General features: G+C 38.5%; 2 protein-coding genes and 1 pseudogene across 2 annotated transcripts; all 3 read left to right on the top strand.

The window, feature by feature from the left end:
* The first annotated feature begins 4,176 nt into the window (after window positions 1-4,176).
* Window positions 4,177-6,780, top strand: pcdh2aa1 (protocadherin 2 alpha a 1). The gene is made up of 2 exons (XM_016276464.1): window positions 4,177-6,528; window positions 6,748-6,780. The coding sequence occupies exons 1-2, from the start codon at window positions 4,177-4,179 to the stop codon at window positions 6,778-6,780; spliced, it is 2,385 nt and encodes a 794-aa protein (XP_016131950.1).
* Window positions 6,781-6,865: 85 nt separating this feature from the next.
* LOC107588391 (protocadherin alpha-7-like) lies at window positions 6,866-8,915 on the top strand (annotated as a pseudogene).
* A 2,960-nt stretch (window positions 8,916-11,875) lies between these two features.
* LOC107588390 (protocadherin beta-18-like) lies at window positions 11,876-17,227 on the top strand. Its single transcript, XM_016276463.1, has 6 exons — window positions 11,876-13,819; window positions 15,263-15,401; window positions 16,050-16,276; window positions 16,343-16,576; window positions 16,658-16,861; window positions 17,201-17,227. The coding sequence occupies exons 1-6, from the start codon at window positions 11,876-11,878 to the stop codon at window positions 17,225-17,227; spliced, it is 2,775 nt and encodes a 924-aa protein (XP_016131949.1).
* The last annotated feature ends 2,117 nt before the right edge of the window (window positions 17,228-19,344 follow it).

Raw genomic sequence — 19,344 nt, 5'->3', positions numbered from 1 at the left:
CTTTCCCTGCAATGGATGTATAAAGCCTTTCTTATGTGTTTTCTTGGATCTCATAAAGACTTCTATCAGAATAATGCAAGTATTATCCAGTGTATTCAGAAGAGGTCACAGCAAATTTGATTTGTGGTGCCGTATAGACTTGGCTTATCTCTGTAATGTTGTATTATGTCTGTATTGCTGTTTGTGTCGGTATTTTTACGTTTCAGTATGTAAAGAGTCAAGTTGAATCTAAGCACTGATCTGACTCAGAAAGTGTAGAGTATCATTGTAGTTATGATCTCTCCTAATATGATCATAGAGTGTAGTGGAGGCTGTAAAATCATCATGACTGCTTCCTCTGTGGTGTCTGGTGACATTCATGAATGCACAAATGCAGACACAGCACAGTGATGTCATAGTGCAGACATCTGAAGGTCACAGCGGTTTCTAAGATGAGTTTAGGAGATTCATTAAATAGCCTCTCCCTGATGCCCAAGATTTCTGTCTCAGATAAAAACCCACTGACTTCTAATAGAGACTGTTAAACAGCAAGTTCCTTCATTTTGTCCTTTATAAAAACACCACACTATTTCAGAGATCCACCATCAGACTTCATTAAATCTTTGAAATAAGGCTAAATGTAAAGAGCACTCAAGGTGGTGGATGGGTTTTATTTGCTTTAAAACAAGAAAAGATGACTAATGAACTGCTAATGTTTACTTATCAGCTGCATAATTATCTAATATTAGGAAATGTGTTTAATATTCATGGAAATGCTTTGGGAAAAAAAATGAAAATACATTGCTTTGTGCATTGAAATGCACTAGCCAAACATTATTTTCTTCTCTTTATTTTCAATTCCTGATGTTAATATTGTGTATTAGTATTAATGCATGAATATAAACTTTCATATTGCTGCTTTTTTATTGTTGATATTTTGTATTTGCTGGCTATATCAGTTGTGCAGTATATGGACATCAATATTTTATTTCAGTGAACAAAATGGTATTGTTGTTTTTCTGATAGTTTCCAGCCTTTCTGCAGTGTCATTTATTCCTAACTTTGTGAGGGTATGGCAGTTTTCCCAGGCAGGTCAAAAGGTCAGGGTGTCTTGGGGTCAGTTCAGTGACTGGCTCACTCTGGAATGCACAGCATGTGTGTTTTGTCAAAGCAATGCAACATTACAAAATTCATCTGCCCAATTCTCGTTCGATTTTCTGTTTTAGAGAAACAAATGCTGGATGTTTACATGTGGTATTTTAAACAGGAAGTAATCATTTTAAGGCTCTTAGCTGTCTCAGAGGATTGGCTAATGCTCAGACATGAGCAGTGTTGTAAGATAACATTATGTGAGACAATCAGAGCGAAAGAAAGATACATTTTAGTAGAATGACAAAATATTAAAGTTCAATATGTCTGTCAGTGTGAGCAGCTGTAAGTAGGTCACTCGTCTCTCACTGCACAGAAAAGTGGCTAGAATTAATTTACCCAAAAGCCTAATTTTGTGATATAAAAATGGACTACCTATATACAGCACTGCCCTATAGTCCCATATATTTCCTTTTCATTCCCCTGCTGTCCAATTAATCTTTATACAGTTAAGCAAATGTTTTTCTAATTCATCTTCTACCAGCATTTGTGCTCTAAAGCAGACAAACTGCCCACTTAAAGCTGAACACATCCATGATCTGCCTTAGACAACCTACCAGACCCTCTTTGCTCATGAGTATCTACTGATGGTATTTGTACTGCATATTTACAATGGATAAAAACTTAATTGAAAATAATGTGATTTCTGTCATTCTCCATGTATTCAGAAGTACATAATGTTGATGGGACATTGCATTTGTAATATGATTTCAGATTTGAAATGACTTCTCAGTATGTGAGTATCAATGATCCTGTAGCCCAATTGAACACATGCACTGAGGTAAAAAAAATAAATATATAAAAACATGTTGTTTGTACAGTATACTATTATGATTATCTTTTAAACAGGGAAGAGAAAGACAGTGTTTATGATTATGACTTATCTACCTTCTGATCATCAGTGATACAATCAAAGTGACCTATATTAATCTTCTTTCTTTGCATGATTCTCATCTGTGTGGGGTGGTAGGTGAGTGTGCTTTTGTTTGGGTGGGTAAAAATGAGGTCATCACTGCAGATGATGTAATGCATTGAAGAAAATCAGGCAGACCACATTTCATATCTGCATTTTTTTATTTAGATGTAAAACTCACTATAAAACCACACTTGGATTCTCATCACAAACTTTTTTCTGTTAATCCTAAAAAATGTTAAATAGAAATAATAAAGCATTAACCATTGCCCTGGCTGGCTTACTGCATGGTTCTGGTTCTGTGATGTGGGTCAGAACAAACCGTAATGCATTGAAGAAAATCAGGCAGACCACATTTCATATCTGCATTTTTTTATTTAGATGTAAAACTCACTATAAAACCACACTTGGATTCTCATCACAAACTCTTTTTTCTGTTAATCCTAAAAAATGTTAAATAGAAATAATAAAGCATTAACCACTGCCCTGGCTGGCTTACTGCATGGTTCTGGTTCTGTGATGTGGGTCAGAACAAACTGAAAAAAAAACAAAAAAAACAAGTAACTGCTCTTTGCTTCTCTTTTCCTCCTGACCCAGATTTCTCTCATCCTGCCTTACAGCACAGAGAGAGACAGCAGCACTATTAAAAACTACCGCAGCAGACACACACACACACACACACACACTTTTCATTTGTCATACACATTTGTCCTCAGCATTTTATCAGAAAGTTCCACACACACACGCACACACACACACACACAAAGATCCCTGTTGTCAGGCCTTCTCTAAACCACAATTCAGCTAACTGCATGTGTCACCATCAAAACAACCATGCTTTCCTGAAACACTGCAGAGGAAAAAGGCCTCAATCTGAGAAATCCAGCTGACTGCTGGTTTCTAGGCAACAGGAGCCTGTCTCTATAGCGACCGAATAAAAGACAGACGGTGGAAGGTGGGTTAAACAGGAGAGAATAATTTTATACGGAATGATAAAAAAATATAAATATGTTAAATAAATAAATAAAATAAACAACAGTGTTTTCACTGAGATTTCTTTCGTGAGCGATGCATTTATTTGGTCTTCCTTAGGTCTTCCCAAACCCCTCCCTTCATTAACGCTTTCCTCTGGGGACCGCAATGTTCAGCACCACGGACAGCGACCCACCTATCCAAATGTCCGTTGCCACGGTAACGGACTGCGGGCAGGGAGGGGGTGCATGATGCTGCAGCCTGTAATTTGATGCATAGACAAGAGGCTCAACTCGCCAGATCCGGGCAGTCTATGTCAAACACACACACTGTAAACACACAAATGTATAAAAATCTATGACCGCCTTTATATGATATGAGAACATGTGTGATTGATGTGTATATTTGGTCTCTACTACCACAAAGTACACAAAAAAAGAACTTGAGACGTGAATCACTTCGCTCTGCCCCCTGGTGTCTTTTGTCTGGTATGAGGTTTGTGTATATATGGGAAAGCTCATACGTAAGCAGCTGTGGTGGGAGGGAGAGCAGAACAAAAGAGGCAGGTGGGGCCGAGTTTGTCACGTGATTTGTGTAACTGAACCACAAGATGTCACTGCTCACCACGCAGTTAGACACCAGACCACTGCCTTCTTATAAGACCTGCATTCTTACATCAGACCTCTATCCTTCTTCGTATTTCAAGAAAGGAACATTTTTAAAAAGGTATATATATATATAATTTTTAATCTAATGAGATACTCTTTTAGTGTAGTAGTGCATTTGGTGTTGTCATGCCTCAATTTTATAATTATAAACAGTATAACTGTAAATTGTATAATATTATTTATAATAATACTACTACTACTACTAATAATTATTATTATTATTCATTTTTGATCCACATTAACCACTATAAGACGCACTGTTAAGGAAATTATGCAGTTCTACAAAATCGCTGTGAGTGGCGCTACAATACCAATAATCTCTGACAGTCGTGTTCAGCAGATTCACTTCGTGGGATGTCTTGTCAGACATCACTCTGGCTTTGAACAATGAACAACCAGGACGATTTTAGATCTGTCTATTAATTTGTAATTTGCAATAGCATAATTGAGTTGACCGCATTTGCTACAACTATTTTAGCGCTGCTCAGAGAAAGCATGGCGAGCGAAAATAAAATAATATGGATGAGCAAGATTTTTTATCTGATGTGTCTGCTGTTCAATTCCGGAAGAAATGCTGCCCAGATAAACTATTCCCTTCAAGAAGAATCAAAAACTGGAGTCACTGTGGGGAACATTGCAAAGGACTTAGGATTTGATCAGGCTTTACTGGAAAACAGGAATTTGCGTATCGTTGCGGGGACAAAGCAAGAGCTCTTTCGGGTAAATCATAAAGACAGCGCTTTGTTTGTAAACCAGAGGATAGACAGAGAAGAGCTGTGCGCTAAAACCAACCCATGTCTCATTCATCTGAAAGCAGTGATAGAAAATCCACTCGAAATGCACCAGATATCAGTTGACATTATCGATGTCAATGATAATCCACCGAGTTTTTTGGACGAAAACTATAAATTGGAAATACTTGAATCTGCAATGGCAGGTGCACGATTTCAGTTAGAAACAGCGCACGACCCGGATGTAGGCGCAAACAACTTGCAATCATATAAACTGAGCCAAAATCTTTATTTTCGTTTAGAAACGGAAGACATGGGAGACGAAGGTAAGATACCTGTCCTTATTTTACAAACACCTCTTGACAGAGAGAAAAGCGCAAGGCATAATCTAATATTAACTGCGACAGACGGTGGCAAGCCACAGAAATCAGCTACTGTGAATATTACAATTATTGTGTCAGATGTTAATGATAATACTCCCGTCTGTGATAAACAAAAATACGCAATGACTGTGAAAGAAAATGCCCCTGAAGGTACATTTCTGCTCCGCGTTAATGCTTCAGATTCAGATGAAGGACTAAACGGAGAAATTGAATACTCTTTACGGAACAAGTTCAGGAACGGAGCATCTGAGGTTTTTGATTTAGATAGTTTGACGGGGGAATTAAAGATAAAAGGTGGGCTAAATTTTGAGGAAAGGCAGGTTTATGAGCTAAAGATACTGGCTGCGGATAAGGGAGCCGTGTCTTTGTCTACACAGTGTAATGTGCTTGTAAATGTTGAGGATGTCAACGACAACCGGCCTGAGATTGACATCACTTCAGTATCCAGCCACATTCCCGAGGATGCGCCTCCTGGGACTGTCCTAGCTTTGATGGGAGTTACAGACCTGGATTCAGGTATGAACGGAAAGATAGTTTGCTCTCTGCCTAAGGATATACCCTTTGACCTCAAGCCGTCACCTGATGGAAACTTTTATTCTTTAGTAACTAAAGAATACATTGATAAAGAATCAAAATCGTCTTATGATATCACTATAACAGCCAAAGATTTAGGAACTCCGTCGTTAACATCAACAAGATCCATTCACGTCGATGTCACTGATGTTAACGACAACAGCCCCACATTTGCTCAAAGCCCGTATACATTCTATGTGGTTGAAAACAACAAACCAGGAATTGTTGTTTTCTCATTAAGTGCAGCTGATATAGATGAAGGTGAAAACGCACGTGTATCGTATTCAATTGATCGAATTAATTCAGACCAAACAATGACATCTTTCCTGAGTATTAATGAGGTGAATGGTACCGTTTACTCGTTAAAGAGTTTTGATTTTGAGTCTTTAAAAACATTTCAATTCTTTGTTGTGGCCAAAGACTCTGGAACTCCGTCTCTGAGCAGTAACGTGACAGTGAACGTGTTTATTCTGGATCAGAACGACAACGTTCCAGTGATCTTATATCCAGTCAGCGCTAACGGTTCTGCTGAGGGTGTGGAAGAGATTCCCCGTAATGTGAACGCAGGTCATTTGGTGACTAAAGTCAGAGCCTATGACGCAGATATAGGATACAACGGCTGGTTATTATTTTCACTGCAGGAAGTTAGTGACCACAGTATCTTTGGTTTGGACCGCTACACAGGACAGATAAGGACCCTTCGCTCATTCACAGAAACAGACGAGGCCCAGCATAAACTGCTCATACTGGTCAAAGACAATGGGAACGTTTCTCTCTCAGCGACAGCGACTGTGATTGTCAGAGTTGTGGAGCCCAAAGAGGCTTTTGCAGCTTCTGATGTGAAAAACACAGTAAAAGACGAGGAGGAAAACAACGTGACATTTTATTTGATCGTCACTTTGGGCTCGGTTTCAGTGCTTTTTGTCATCAGCATCATCGTGTTGATTGTAATGCAGTGCTCTAAATCGACAGATTATTCGTCCAAATATTTACAGGATACAAATTACGACGGGACTCTGTGTCACAGCATCCAGTACAGATCTGGAGACAAACGGTACATGTTAGTTGGACCCAGAATGAGTATCGGCTCTACTATAGTCCCTGGCAGTAATGGAAATACTCTAGTGATCCCAGATCGCAGGAGGAGATGTTCTGGACAGGTAAGATGCATCTTTAATAATAATAGTTATTTTTATAAGTTTGCACGTGTGTGTATGCCAGGGCTCTTCAACTCGGCTCTTGGAGGGCCGGTGTCCTGCAGAGTTAGTCCCAACCCTAATCAAACAAACCTCATCAAGGTAATCAAAGTATTCAAAACTATTTAAAAATGATGAACAGGTGTTAATTACACCAAATACACAAAATAATGTTCTTTTTAGCAACATCATATGACCCCTTTAGTCTACAATTGAGAAACATCACAAGCAATTTGTCACAGACTAAGTAACATTCACTCAGCAAGCCATCCATCCATTTATTCATTCATGTAATAGGAGGATGACGGGCAAAGTTACTGATTTCTGATCAGCCCAGTCACCCATCAGAGAAACCAGTGAATGTTTATTGGTTGACATAAAAAATTATGCAGCTACACAGGGAACACAAGGGCTTATGGTACATGTAGTCTGACAGAAACAGAAAACTACAATGACGAATATAATTTAGTTTTAACGGCTGTAGATGGAGGGAATACTCAAAGATAAGGGAAACTAAATATTACAATTAACGTCCTGGACATAAATGACAATAGACCTGTTTTTAGCCAAGATATGTATTCTACAACTTTAAAGGAAAATATACAAATTGGAACACTAGTCATTCAGGTTCAAGCAAGTGATGCAGATTATGGTTCAAATGGAGAGGTCACCTACGTTTTTGGCAGCGATCAGAACCCAAAGGTTTATGAATTATTTAGTTTGGATAAGATGACTGGTGACATTCGTGTGAAAGGTGATGTAGATTTTGAGGACAAATCTATTTACAAACTTGATGTTCAAGCATCTGATAGAGGCCAGCCCCCTATGACAACAGACTGCAGAGCTGTTGTAAAAATAGTCGACACAAACGATAATAAACCAGAGATTGAAGTGACGTCACTGTCGAGAATGGTGCCTGAAGACTCCAAGCCTGGTACTGTAATCTCACTCATCAGTGTAACTGACAGAGACGCTGGTGTTAATGGGAAAGTTGTGTGTTCTCTCTCAGAAAACGTTCCATTTGAATTAAAACAATCAGTTCAGGAAAACATGTACTCGTTAGTGACTAAAGGGAATCTGGACCGTGAAACTGTATCACATTATGACATTACAATAACAGCGAGCGACTTGGGTCAGCCTCCACTGTCCTCATATAAAACTCTGAGCGTGCAGGTGTCAGATGTTAATGATAACCCGCCTGAATTCAGCCTAAATCCCATCGAGTTATATATGATTGAAAACAACGCTGCAGGCGCGCCCATTCTTACGCTGAATGCTTTTGACAAAGACCTAAATGAAAACTCTATGATTTCATATCAGCTTATTAAAGGAAATGGGACACAAAGGGACATGACATCTTTTCTAAATATTAATTCTGAGACAGGCGCAATTTATGCACTTAAAAGCTTTGATTTTGAGACTGTCAAAACCTTTCAATTTTACGCGCTCGCTACAGACTCTGGAACTCCGTCTCTGAGCAGTAACGTGACAGTGAATGTGTTTATTCTGGATCAGAACGACAACGTTCCAGTGATCTTATATCCAGTCAGCGCTAACGGTTCTGCTGAGGGTGTGGAAGAGATTCCTCGTAATGTGAACGCAGGTCATTTGGTGACTAAAGTCAGAGCCTATGACGCAGATATAGGATACAACGGCTGGTTATTATTTTCACTGCAGGAAGTTAGTGACCACAGTCTCTTTGGTTTGGACCGCTACACAGGACAGATAAGGACCCTTCGCTCATTCACAGAAACAGACGAGACCCAGCATAAACTGCTCATACTGGTCAAAGACAATGGGAACATTTCACTTTCAGCAACAGCGACTGTGATTGTCAAAGTTGTGGAGCCCAAAGAGGCTTTTGCAGCTTCTGATGTGAAAAACACAATAAAAGACGAGGAGGAAAACAATGTGACATTTTATTTGATCATCACTTTGGGCTCGGTTTCAGTGCTCTTTGTCATCAGCATCATCGTGTTGATTGTAATGCAGTGCTCTAAATCAACAGACTATTCGTCCAAGTATTTACAGGATACAAATTACGACGGAACTCTGTGTCACAGCATCCAGTACAGATCTGGAGACAAACGGTACATGTTAGTTGGACCCAGAATGAGTATCGGCTCTACTATAGTCCCTGGCAGTAATGGAAATACTCTAGTCATCCCAGATCGCAGGAGGAGAGACTCTGGAGAGGTAAGGGTAATTTTAATTTTACTTAGGTTTTCGTAAGGATTTTATTCGGTATTTAGATTGGTATTTATATAATGTCAATTATTTATTGCAGTTTGCATAACTTTTCTCAAAATGGACATTAAGATGTTGCTTACTCTTAGGTAGCCTACATTTGAATCTTTTACTTGAAAGAATAAACTGTATTTTATATTATTTTAAACAAGCCCTGCTGGTGTCCAAAATCACACTCTGTGTGTTGCATAGTTTTGTGCATAGTTTATTATTATTATTATTATTATTTTTATTTTTTTTTTTTTTTTGTTGAGACAAACGCTGTCTGTCACTTCGTTTTTTGAAGCAACATGAAGTGTGCAAATATATTTTTTGCCGATTAATAAAAATGATTTTTTTTTTCAATTCCAACCATAAAACATATTTTAAGAAATGTTCAAGGTTCTGCAAATTGAAAGATACTGTCAACGCTAACGCTGGAGGTGACTTGAAAGGTCCAATGCTCCACTCAGTGTCAGTGTTGCTCTAATTTTTGTTTTCAAGTTTTAAGTCCAGCCCAGGATAATGACGCGCAGACGTGTATTGTCTTCCTTATCCTGGATGGTACGATCCGAAAAGGCGTTTAAGTATGTGATCTGTTCTCTACATGTTTTCAGTTAAATTGTTTTGCATTATGCAGATAAATTGTACTTTATACTGTTGTTTGTAATCGCCGAGGATATATTTCTGGCAGTCTCACAGTAATCGTTCCATCATGGAAACCGGAGGACAAAGGCGCAAATGGGAGTGTTGGTGGATTGCTTTGTGTTTCTCTTTGCTTCTGTGTTTTGGACAGCAAGTTTCAGCGCAGATAAGATATTCTATTCCAGAAGAATTGAAAGAAGGATCCATTGTAGGACATATTGCTAAGGATCTTGGCCTTGATGTCAGCACTTTAGTAAACAGGAGGTTCCGTATCGTTTCTGGATCAAAGGACGCTCTTTTTGAGGTAAATCAAAACAATGGCGTCTTATATGTCCATAAGAAAATCGACAGAGAGGAGCTGTGTGATGGAAATGGCGCATGCTTGATTAATCTGAAAATGGTGGTCGAAGATCCTTTAGAGATACACTATGTTGTAGTGGAGGTAACTGATGTTAATGATAATTCACCCACATTTACAGAAGAGGAGCAGCATTTTGAAATTGCAGAACACACACCCACAGGGACGCGTTTCCAGATACAGGCAGCACGAGATGCTGATACGATCGTGAATAATGTTCGGTCGTATAAACTGAGTCATAATGAGCATTTCGAAGTTGAGACAAAGGATAGAGATGAGGAAAAAATACCGCTTTTAGTTTTAAAGAAAGCGCTTGATCGTGAAAACGCCGCAGAACATAAATTAATACTAACTGCAATCGATGGTGGAAATCCACCACGGTCAGGAAATCTTAACATAATTGTTACTGTTCTTGATGTTAATGATAACCGTCCCGTGTTTAGTCAAGACTCCTATTCTGTAGCAGTAAAAGAAAATGCTGCACTCGGAACTGTGTTGATAAAACTTAACGCAACTGATTTGGACGAGGGTTCAAATGGTGTTGTAGAATATGCCTTTGGAAGAAACCTGAAGCGCAAAGTTTACGATCTCTTTAAACTGGATAGTGCCACAGGAGAAATTCATATTAAAGGTGAACTGGACTTTGAGGAAACGGAGGTGTACAAATTAGACGTACAGGCATCTGATAAAGGCCAGCCTCCGTGGATCGTTGAATCTGTCGTTACTATTAAGATAATAGACATAAATGACAACGCCCCTGAAATAGACGTAACTTCTCTTTCCAGTGTTGTTTCTGAGGATTCTAAACCTGGCACTGTAATTTCATTAATTAGCATCAGTGACAAAGACTCTGGTATAAATGGGAAGATAGTACCAAGTGTTTCTGATAATGTTCCTTTTGAGCTGAAACCATCAGTTCAAGAGAATATTTATTCCCTTGTAACGAAGGGAAAATTAGATCGAGAACTCGTGTCCCATTATGACATACCAATAATAGTCACTGATTTAGGACAGCCTCCTTTATCAACCTTTAAGTCTCTGAGCGTTCAGGTATCAGATGTTAACGATAACCGTCCTGAATTTTCTAAAGATCGGCTTGAATTATATTTAGTAGAAAATAACACACCTGGTGCCCCCATAATGTCTGTGAGCGCATTTGATAAAGATTTAACTGAAAATGCAATGATTACTTACTATATGATTAGAGGGGACGCTGCACAAAATGATATAGCGACTTTCTTGAACATTAATTCTGAAACGGGAGTTATTTACGCCTTAAACCGCTTTAACTTTGAAGTAATTAGAACGTTTCAGTTCCAAGTTCTTGCAAAGGATTCAGGATCTCCACCACTGAGCAGTAACGTGACAGTGAACGTGTTTATTCTGGATCAGAACGACAACGTTCCAGTGATCTTATATCCAGTCAGCGCTAACGGTTCTGCTGAGGGTGTGGAAGAGATTCCTCGTAATGTGAACGCAGGTCATTTGGTGACTAAAGTCAGAGCCTATGACGCAGATATAGGATACAACGGCTGGTTATTATTTTCATGTTTTTATGACTGACAGTGGTTTATTTCAAAATATTTTCAAGTGTTTTGAAACCACTTGGTGTCGGTATTGCTCCAGGATTTGTTCAGAATATTGAGTCCTGCCCCTGATGATGACGCGAGTAGGGCTGTATTGTTTTTTTTAACACACACTGAAAAGGCTTTGTATGCATGAACGTACTGACGGTGCTTAAAAAGACCTATTACGTATTTTCTTATTTTCTCATTATGTACTTGCCATAAACATCCAACTACGACTTCTAATAGTCGAGACTTGGTGTCGGTGTTGCTTCAGGATTTGTTCAGAATATTGATTCCTGCCCCTGATGATGACGCGAATAGGGCTGTATTGTTTTTTCACACACACTGGAAAGGCTCGGGATGCATGAACAATATGCTGCACTGACGTTACCTAAAGACTGACTTCATATTTGCTTATTTGCTTATTATATGCTTGCTATAAACATTCGATTACGACCTCTAATAATCGAGGGTATATACATTTCCAAGATAAAAGGTTCGTTAATCACTCGTGATGGAAGCTGGAGGACAAAGGCGCAGATGGGAGTACTGCTGGATTGCTTTGTGTATTTCTTTTCTTCTTGGCATCGGACAGCAAGTTTCAGCTCAGATAAGATATTCAGTTCCAGAAGAAGTAAAAGAAGGAACCGCAGTCGGAAATATCGCAAAGGATTTGGGTCTTGAAGTAAGTAGTTTGGTGGACAGGCAGTTTCGAATCGTTTCTGGATCTAAGGAGGAGCTTTTTCAGATAAATCAGGAAAATGGCGTTTTGTACGTTCATAAGAAAATCGACAGAGAGTCTGTGTGTGCTGGCAGCGGTGTTTGCATGGTAAACTTAAAAACTGTTATTGAAAATCCACTCGAGATCCATTATGTAGAAGTAGAAATATCAGATATAAACGACCATTCTCCTAGTTTTCCTGAAAAAGAGCAGCGTCTCAGAATTTCTGAAAATACGCTCCCTGGCGCTGATTATCAGTTACAGGCTGCCGGAGATCCAGATTCTGGAACAAATTCGGTGCGGTCTTATAAGTTAAGTCCTAATGATCATTTTGAAATTCGAGTTCGAGAGAGTGATGAGGATAAAATGCCATTTTTAGTCCTTAAGAAGGCTGTTGATAGGGAGATTACAACTACATACAAACTCATTTTAACAGCAGTTGACGGAGGAAATCCTCCGAGATCTGGCACCCTTAACATTACTATTACTGTTCTAGATATCAATGATAATCGCCCTGTATTTAGTCGAGAGTCATACTCTGTGACACTGTCGGAAAACTCTGTTATTGGCACTATGGTTGTTCGAGTAAATGCAACTGATATGGATGAGGGCACAAACAGTGATATTGAATACAGTTTTTCAACGTTAAACAGTAAAGTGCACGAGGTTTTTGAGCTCGATCAGGTCACAGGTGAAATACGTGTAAAGGGGGAAGTGGATTTTGAAGATACAGAAGTTTATAAACTCGATATTCAAGCCTCAGATAAGGGGCATCTACCAATGTCTGCAAACTGTAGAGTTGTTATTAAGATTATTGATGTGAATGACAACCGGCCTGAGATTGAGATTACATCGCTTTCTAAGAACATCCCTGAAGATTCTAAACCTGGAACGGTAATTTCTCTCGTCAGTGTGACTGATAAAGACGCAGGGATCAATGGTAAAGTGATTTGTCAGTTAAACACAAATATTCCCTTTGAACTAAAGCCTTCTTTCAAAGACAATATGTACTCTTTAGTGACAAAAGATCGGTTAGATAGAGAGATGAATTCACGATATGACATTACAATAACTGCCTCTGATTTAGGTCAGCCGTCTTTGACTGCATCGACCACTTTAAGCGTTCAGATTTCTGATGTGAATGATAATGCTCCGGAATTTTTATTAAATCCTCTAGATCTCTACTTAATGGAAAACAATGCAGCCGGTTCCTCCATAATTTCAGTAAGCGCCTCTGATCGAGACACAGCTGAAAATGCCGTCATATCCTATCACATAATTAGAGGTGATGGCACACAGAATGATTTGTCATCTTTCTTAAATATAAATTCCGAGACAGGTATTGTTTATTCGTTGAAAAGCTTTGACTTTGAAACATTAAAATCTTCCCACTTCCACGCGCTCGCTACAGACTCTGGAACTCCGTCTCTGAGCAGTAACGTGACAAACAACGTGACATTTTATTTGATCATCACTTTGGGCTCGGTTTCAGTGCTTTTTGTCATCAGCATCATCGTGTTGATTGTGATGCAGTGCTCTAAATCGACAGACTATTCGTCCAAGTATTTACAGGAAACAAATTACGACGGGACTCTGTGTCACAGCATCCAGTACAGATCTGGAGACAAACGGTACATGTTAGTTGGACCCAGAATGAGTATCGGCTCTACTATAGTCCCTGGCAGTAATGGAAATACTCTAGTGATCCCAGATCGCAGGAGGAGATATTCTGGGGAGGTAAGACTGGCTGTTTAATTCTCCTAACAGTCATTGTTTTGCTTTGTTGTGTTTATACGCTATAGTTATGATTCTAACTTTTTTTTTACACATAGCGCAAAACTCTGTTCAGTACTTTATTTGACAACTTTGTCTGATTGTGTTTTAAGTAACCACAGCTTGCAGGGAGCTGTTCACTTCGCAGGTGCTGAAACTAAATGCAGTTAATTAGGAATGTTTTTTTTTTCATTAAGGCCCGAAAATATTTTAAAAAGCATCAATGTCAGTCCTGAAAAATTGCTAAATGTTGTAAACAAATCTGCTTAACGTATAATTAAATATGTACCTCTTGTAGAGTTTATATTCTTGTAAAGTTAATATTTTATCAGTTTTGTACAACTTACAGTGATGCTTTTTAAAATGTTTTCAGGTATTTTAAACCACTTGGTGTCGGTGTTGCTTCAGGATTTGTTCAGAATATTGATTCCTGCCCCTGATGATGACGCGAATAGGGCTGTATTGTTTTTTCACACACACTGGAAAGGCTCGGGATGCATGAACAATATGCTGCACTGACGTTACCTAAAGACTGACTTCATATTTGCTTATTTGCTTATTATATGCTTGCTATAAACATTCGATTACGACCTCTAATAATCGAGGGTATATACATTTCCAAGATAAACCGTTTGCTAATCACTCGTGATGGAAGCTGGAGGACAAAGACGCAGATGGGAGTACTGCTGGATTGCTTCGTGTATTTCTTTTCTTCTTGGCATCGGACAGCAAGTTTCAGCTCAGATAAGATATTCGATTCCAGAAGAAGTGAAAGAAGGAACCGCTGTGGGAAATGTTGCTAAAGATTTGGGTCTTGAAGTAAGTAGTTTGGTGGACAGGCAGTTTCGAATCGTTTCTGGATCTAAGGAGGAGCTTTTTCAAATAAATCAGGAAAATGGCGTTTTGTACGTTCATGAGAAAATCGACAGAGAGTCTGTGTGTGCTGGCAGCGGTGTTTGCATGGTAAACTTAAAAACTGTTATTGAAAATCCACTCGAGATCCACTATGTAGAAGTAGAAATATCAGATATAAACGACCATTCTCCTAGTTTTCCTGATAAAGAGCAGCGCTTGCGAATTTATGAAAATACGCTCCCTGGCGCTGCTTATCAGTTACAGGCTGCCGGAGATCCAGATTCTGGAACGAATTCGATCCGGTCTTATAAGTTAAGTCCTAATGATCATTTTGAAATTCGAGTTAGAGAGAGTGATGAGGATAAAATGCCATTTTTAGTCCTAAAGAAGGCTGTTGATAGGGAGATTACAACTACATACAAGCTCATTTTAACAGCAGTTGACGGAGGAAATCCTCCGAGATCTGGCACCCTTAACATTACTATTACTGTTCTAGATATCAATGATAATCACCCTGTGTTTAGTCGAGAGTCATACTCTGTGACATTACAGGAGAATTGTATTACTGGCATTGTGGTTATCCGAGTGAATGCAACTGATATGGATGAGGGCCCGAATAGCGATATCGAATACAGTTTTGCAACATTAAACAGCAAAGTGCACGAGGTTTTTGAGCTCGATCAGGTTACGGGTGAAATACGTGTAAAGGGGAAAGTTGATTTTGAAGATGCAGAGGTTTATAAACTCGATATTCAGGCATCAGATAAGGGGCATCCACCAATGTCTGCAAACTGTAGAGTTGTTATTAAGATTATTGATGTGAATGACAACCGGCCTGAGATTGAGATTACATCGCTTTCTAAGAACATCCCTGAAGATTCTAAACCTGGAACGGTAATTTCTCTCGTCAGTGTGACTGATAAAGACGCAGGGATCAATGGTAAAGTGATTTGTCAGTTAAACACAAATATTCCCTTTGAACTAAAGCCTTCTTTCAAAGACAATATGTACTCTTTAGTGACAAAAGATCGGTTAGATAGAGAGATGAATTCACGATATGACATTACAATAACTGCCTCTGATTTAGGTCAGCCGTCTTTGAGTGCATCGACCACTTTAAGCGTTCAGATTTCTGATGTGAATGATAATGCGCCGGAATTTTTATTAAATCCTCTAAATCTATATTTAATGGAAAATAATGCAGCCGGTTCCTCCATAATTTCAGTAAGCGCCTCTGATCGAGACACAGCTGAAAATGCCGTCATATCCTATCACATAATTAGAGGTGATGGCACACAGAATGATTTGTCATCTTTCTTAAATATAAATTCCGAGACAGGTATTGTTTATTCGTTAAAGAGCTTTGACTTTGAAACGGCTAAAACGTTCCAGTTCCACGTGCTCGCTACAGACTCTGGAACTCCGTCTCTGAGCAGTAACGTGACAGTGAACGTGTTTATTCTGGATCAGAACGACAACGTTCCAGTGATCTTATATCCAGTCAGCGCTAACGGTTCTGCTGAGGGTGTGGAAGAGATTCCTCGTAATGTGAACGCAGGTCATTTGGTGACTAAAGTCAGAGCCTATGACGCAGATATAGGATACAACGGCTGGTTATTATTTTCACTGCAGGAAGTTAGTGACCACAGTCTCTTTGGTTTGGACCGCTATACAGGACAGATAAGGACCCTTCGCTCATTCACAGAAACAGACGAGGCCCAGCATAAACTGCTCATACTGGTCAAAGACAATGGGAACGTTTCTCTCTCAGCGACAGCGACTGTGATTGTCAAAGTTGTGGAGCCCAAAGAGGCTTTTGCAGCTTCTGATATTAAAAATGCAGTAAAAGACGAGGAGGAAAACAACGTGACATTTTATTTGATCATCACTTTGGGTTCGATTTCAGTGCTTTTTGTCATCAGCATCATCGTGTTGATTGTAATGCAGTGCTCTAAATCGACAGACTATTCGTCCAAGTATTTACAGGATACAAATTACGACGGAACTCTGTGTCACAGCATCCAGTACAGATCTGGAGACAAACGGTACATGTTAGTTGGACCCAGAATGAGTGTCGGCTCTACTATAGTCCCGGGCAGTAATGGAAATACTCTAGTGATCCCAGATCGCAGGAGGAGAGGTTCTGGAGAGGTAAGAATAACAGATTCATTCTAATTAGGCTACAGCTGCCGTTTTGCTTTAATATTGTTAAACCTAATAGTTGTCATTTATGAAATATGGCATGCCTTAGTTATTTTACAGCACAAAATCCTTTTCAGTAGCCTACTTTGTTTGACAGCTTTTATTGTCTGATGGTATTGTAAGAAACGCAGATTGCAGGGAGCTGTTCATTGCGTTGGTGCTGAAATTAACTCTTTTTTTCATTCTTTTTTTTCATTAAAAAACACGGTCAGTGGTCGAAAATTACTGAAAGCATGTCAACATTACATGAAATTAAGTCCCATAATTTTTAATTTTTGCTTTTTTCAGGTGTGCATTTCATACTGTTTACTTTAGCTTATTTTATGTGCAATCACACATTTTGTCTTTGCAATATAAGGACTTTGAGTGTATTCATGTCCATGATCCGTGTAAATTGCTTTATTTTCAGTTCATATTTATAGTGAAAATTAATTTCATAATGGTATTTTCATTTTTGTAATGGGTTGGACAGGTGATGTAACGTTTTACTGTTCACGGTATAGAGTTGCTAAACCATATAGAATTTTTCATAATATTTTAGATATTGGTTGTTTGAAATGAACAGTAGACTGCTCGGTGTCAGTATTGCACTGTGATATGATGGAGAGAATATGCCCTGCCCTAAATGGTGACATTCGCAGTGCTACAATGTTCTGGGCTGCGTTTCTCGATAATGATTGATCTTAGAGCTTAAGATAATTTTCTACGAGTCATTTTACGATTGTTCGTTATTGTTTCACGTGCGTTTCCCAAAAATGCACTTAACACAATCGCAAAAAAGTGCTGCTTAGGAGTCGCTATTCGTTTGTCAAGTGCTGAAATTTCACCTTATAAAATGGCTCGTAATTGTAGTACACGCTCTTTTATTGAAATGTTAACCTAATGCTTCGTTCCAGACAACTCGGATATAATATCTATAATACAATGTTATATTATATATTATACTTTACATAATAATATATAATACACTTTATATATGTATGTCTGTATGTATGTGTTACGGGGCAAACAAGACGTGAGACGTACGGATCCATTTGCAAGCTTTATTAAGGGCGTACTGTATATATATATATATATATATATATATATATATACTGTATATATATATATATATATATACTGTATATATATATATATATTGGACCTGGAAATAACGTCTCTGTGTGTGTGTGTATGTATATATATACACACACACACAAAGACACTGGGAAACTAACGAGAGCTCTGTAAAGTAGCTATCACTGCTGGCGATAAGCGCATACAATACTCGGCAGTTGAAGGGAGTGAGATAGAGTGTTATATAGTGAATGTGTGATTGGTTACAGTTGTGTGCAATCAGTGCTGTGGCCAATCAGTGCAATGGATGATGGGGTGTGTGTATGTATATATATACACACACACACAAAGACATTATTTCCGGGTCCAATACATTGCTGGTTTTCGTGCAAGTCATTGACAGATTTTTTCCCCCCAGTCTTTGAAGCATATTTCCTACATTATTTATTTTATTCATTTTTTTAAATTATTTGTTCAGTAATTTAATTTAGATGTGTATTTCTATTTTTCAGCCCTTTTTAATTATTTCATTTTTAAATTAATTTTAAAACAACAACAACAACAACAACAACAAAAACGAGTAATAAAGTGAACAAAGTACAATCATATCCTTATATTATAATCACATTGCACTTGAATAAAGTTAAAGGTGCAATCTGCCGGTTGTCCTGCAGGTGACCGCATAAATCTTTCTTCTTACGATGCACTTAGGGCTTTACGATTACTCCAGAGCACTCGTAGATCTACGATGATTTTCAAGTGCTACTTAAGTTACAATGCTTTTGGGAAACAGACCGTAATATTAAGTTCAGCCGTACGATCGTTTTTACAAACTTCTTAGGCTTACGAAGCTTTTGGGCCCAGGGCTCCGTTTCTCGATAACGATTGATCTTAGCGCCTTAGAGCATTTTCTACGAGTCATTTTACGATCGCTCGATGTCGTTTCATGTGCGTTTCCCAAAAATGCACTTAACGCAATCGCACGTAGCCGTGCTTTAAGTTCTACTTAGGAGTCGCTATCGTTTGTCAAGTGCTGAAATTTCACCTTATAGAATGGCTCGTAATTGTAGTACACGCTCGTTTATTGAAATGTTAACCTAATGCTGCGTTCCAGACAACTCTGATATAATAACTATAATACAATGTTATGTTATATTATATTATATTATATTTTATTATAGCTATACATATAATATTATACTTTACATAATATTCCCAAAAATGCACTTAACGCAATCGCACGTAGCCGTGCTTTAAGTTCTACTTAGGAGTCGCTATCGTTTGTCAAGTGCTGAAATTTCACCTTATAGAATGGCTCGTAATTGTAGTACACGCTCGTTTATTGAAATGTTAACCTAATGCTGCGTTCCAGACAA

This window comes from Sinocyclocheilus grahami, unplaced genomic scaffold (genome assembly GCF_001515645.1).
Source record: "Sinocyclocheilus grahami isolate Dianchi unplaced genomic scaffold, SAMN03320097.WGS_v1.1 scaffold102.1, whole genome shotgun sequence".
Lineage (NCBI taxonomy): Eukaryota > Metazoa > Chordata > Actinopteri > Cypriniformes > Cyprinidae > Sinocyclocheilus > Sinocyclocheilus grahami.
The sequence above is the reverse complement of the archived record's forward strand: the minus strand, read 5'-3'. Positions and strand labels throughout refer to the sequence as shown.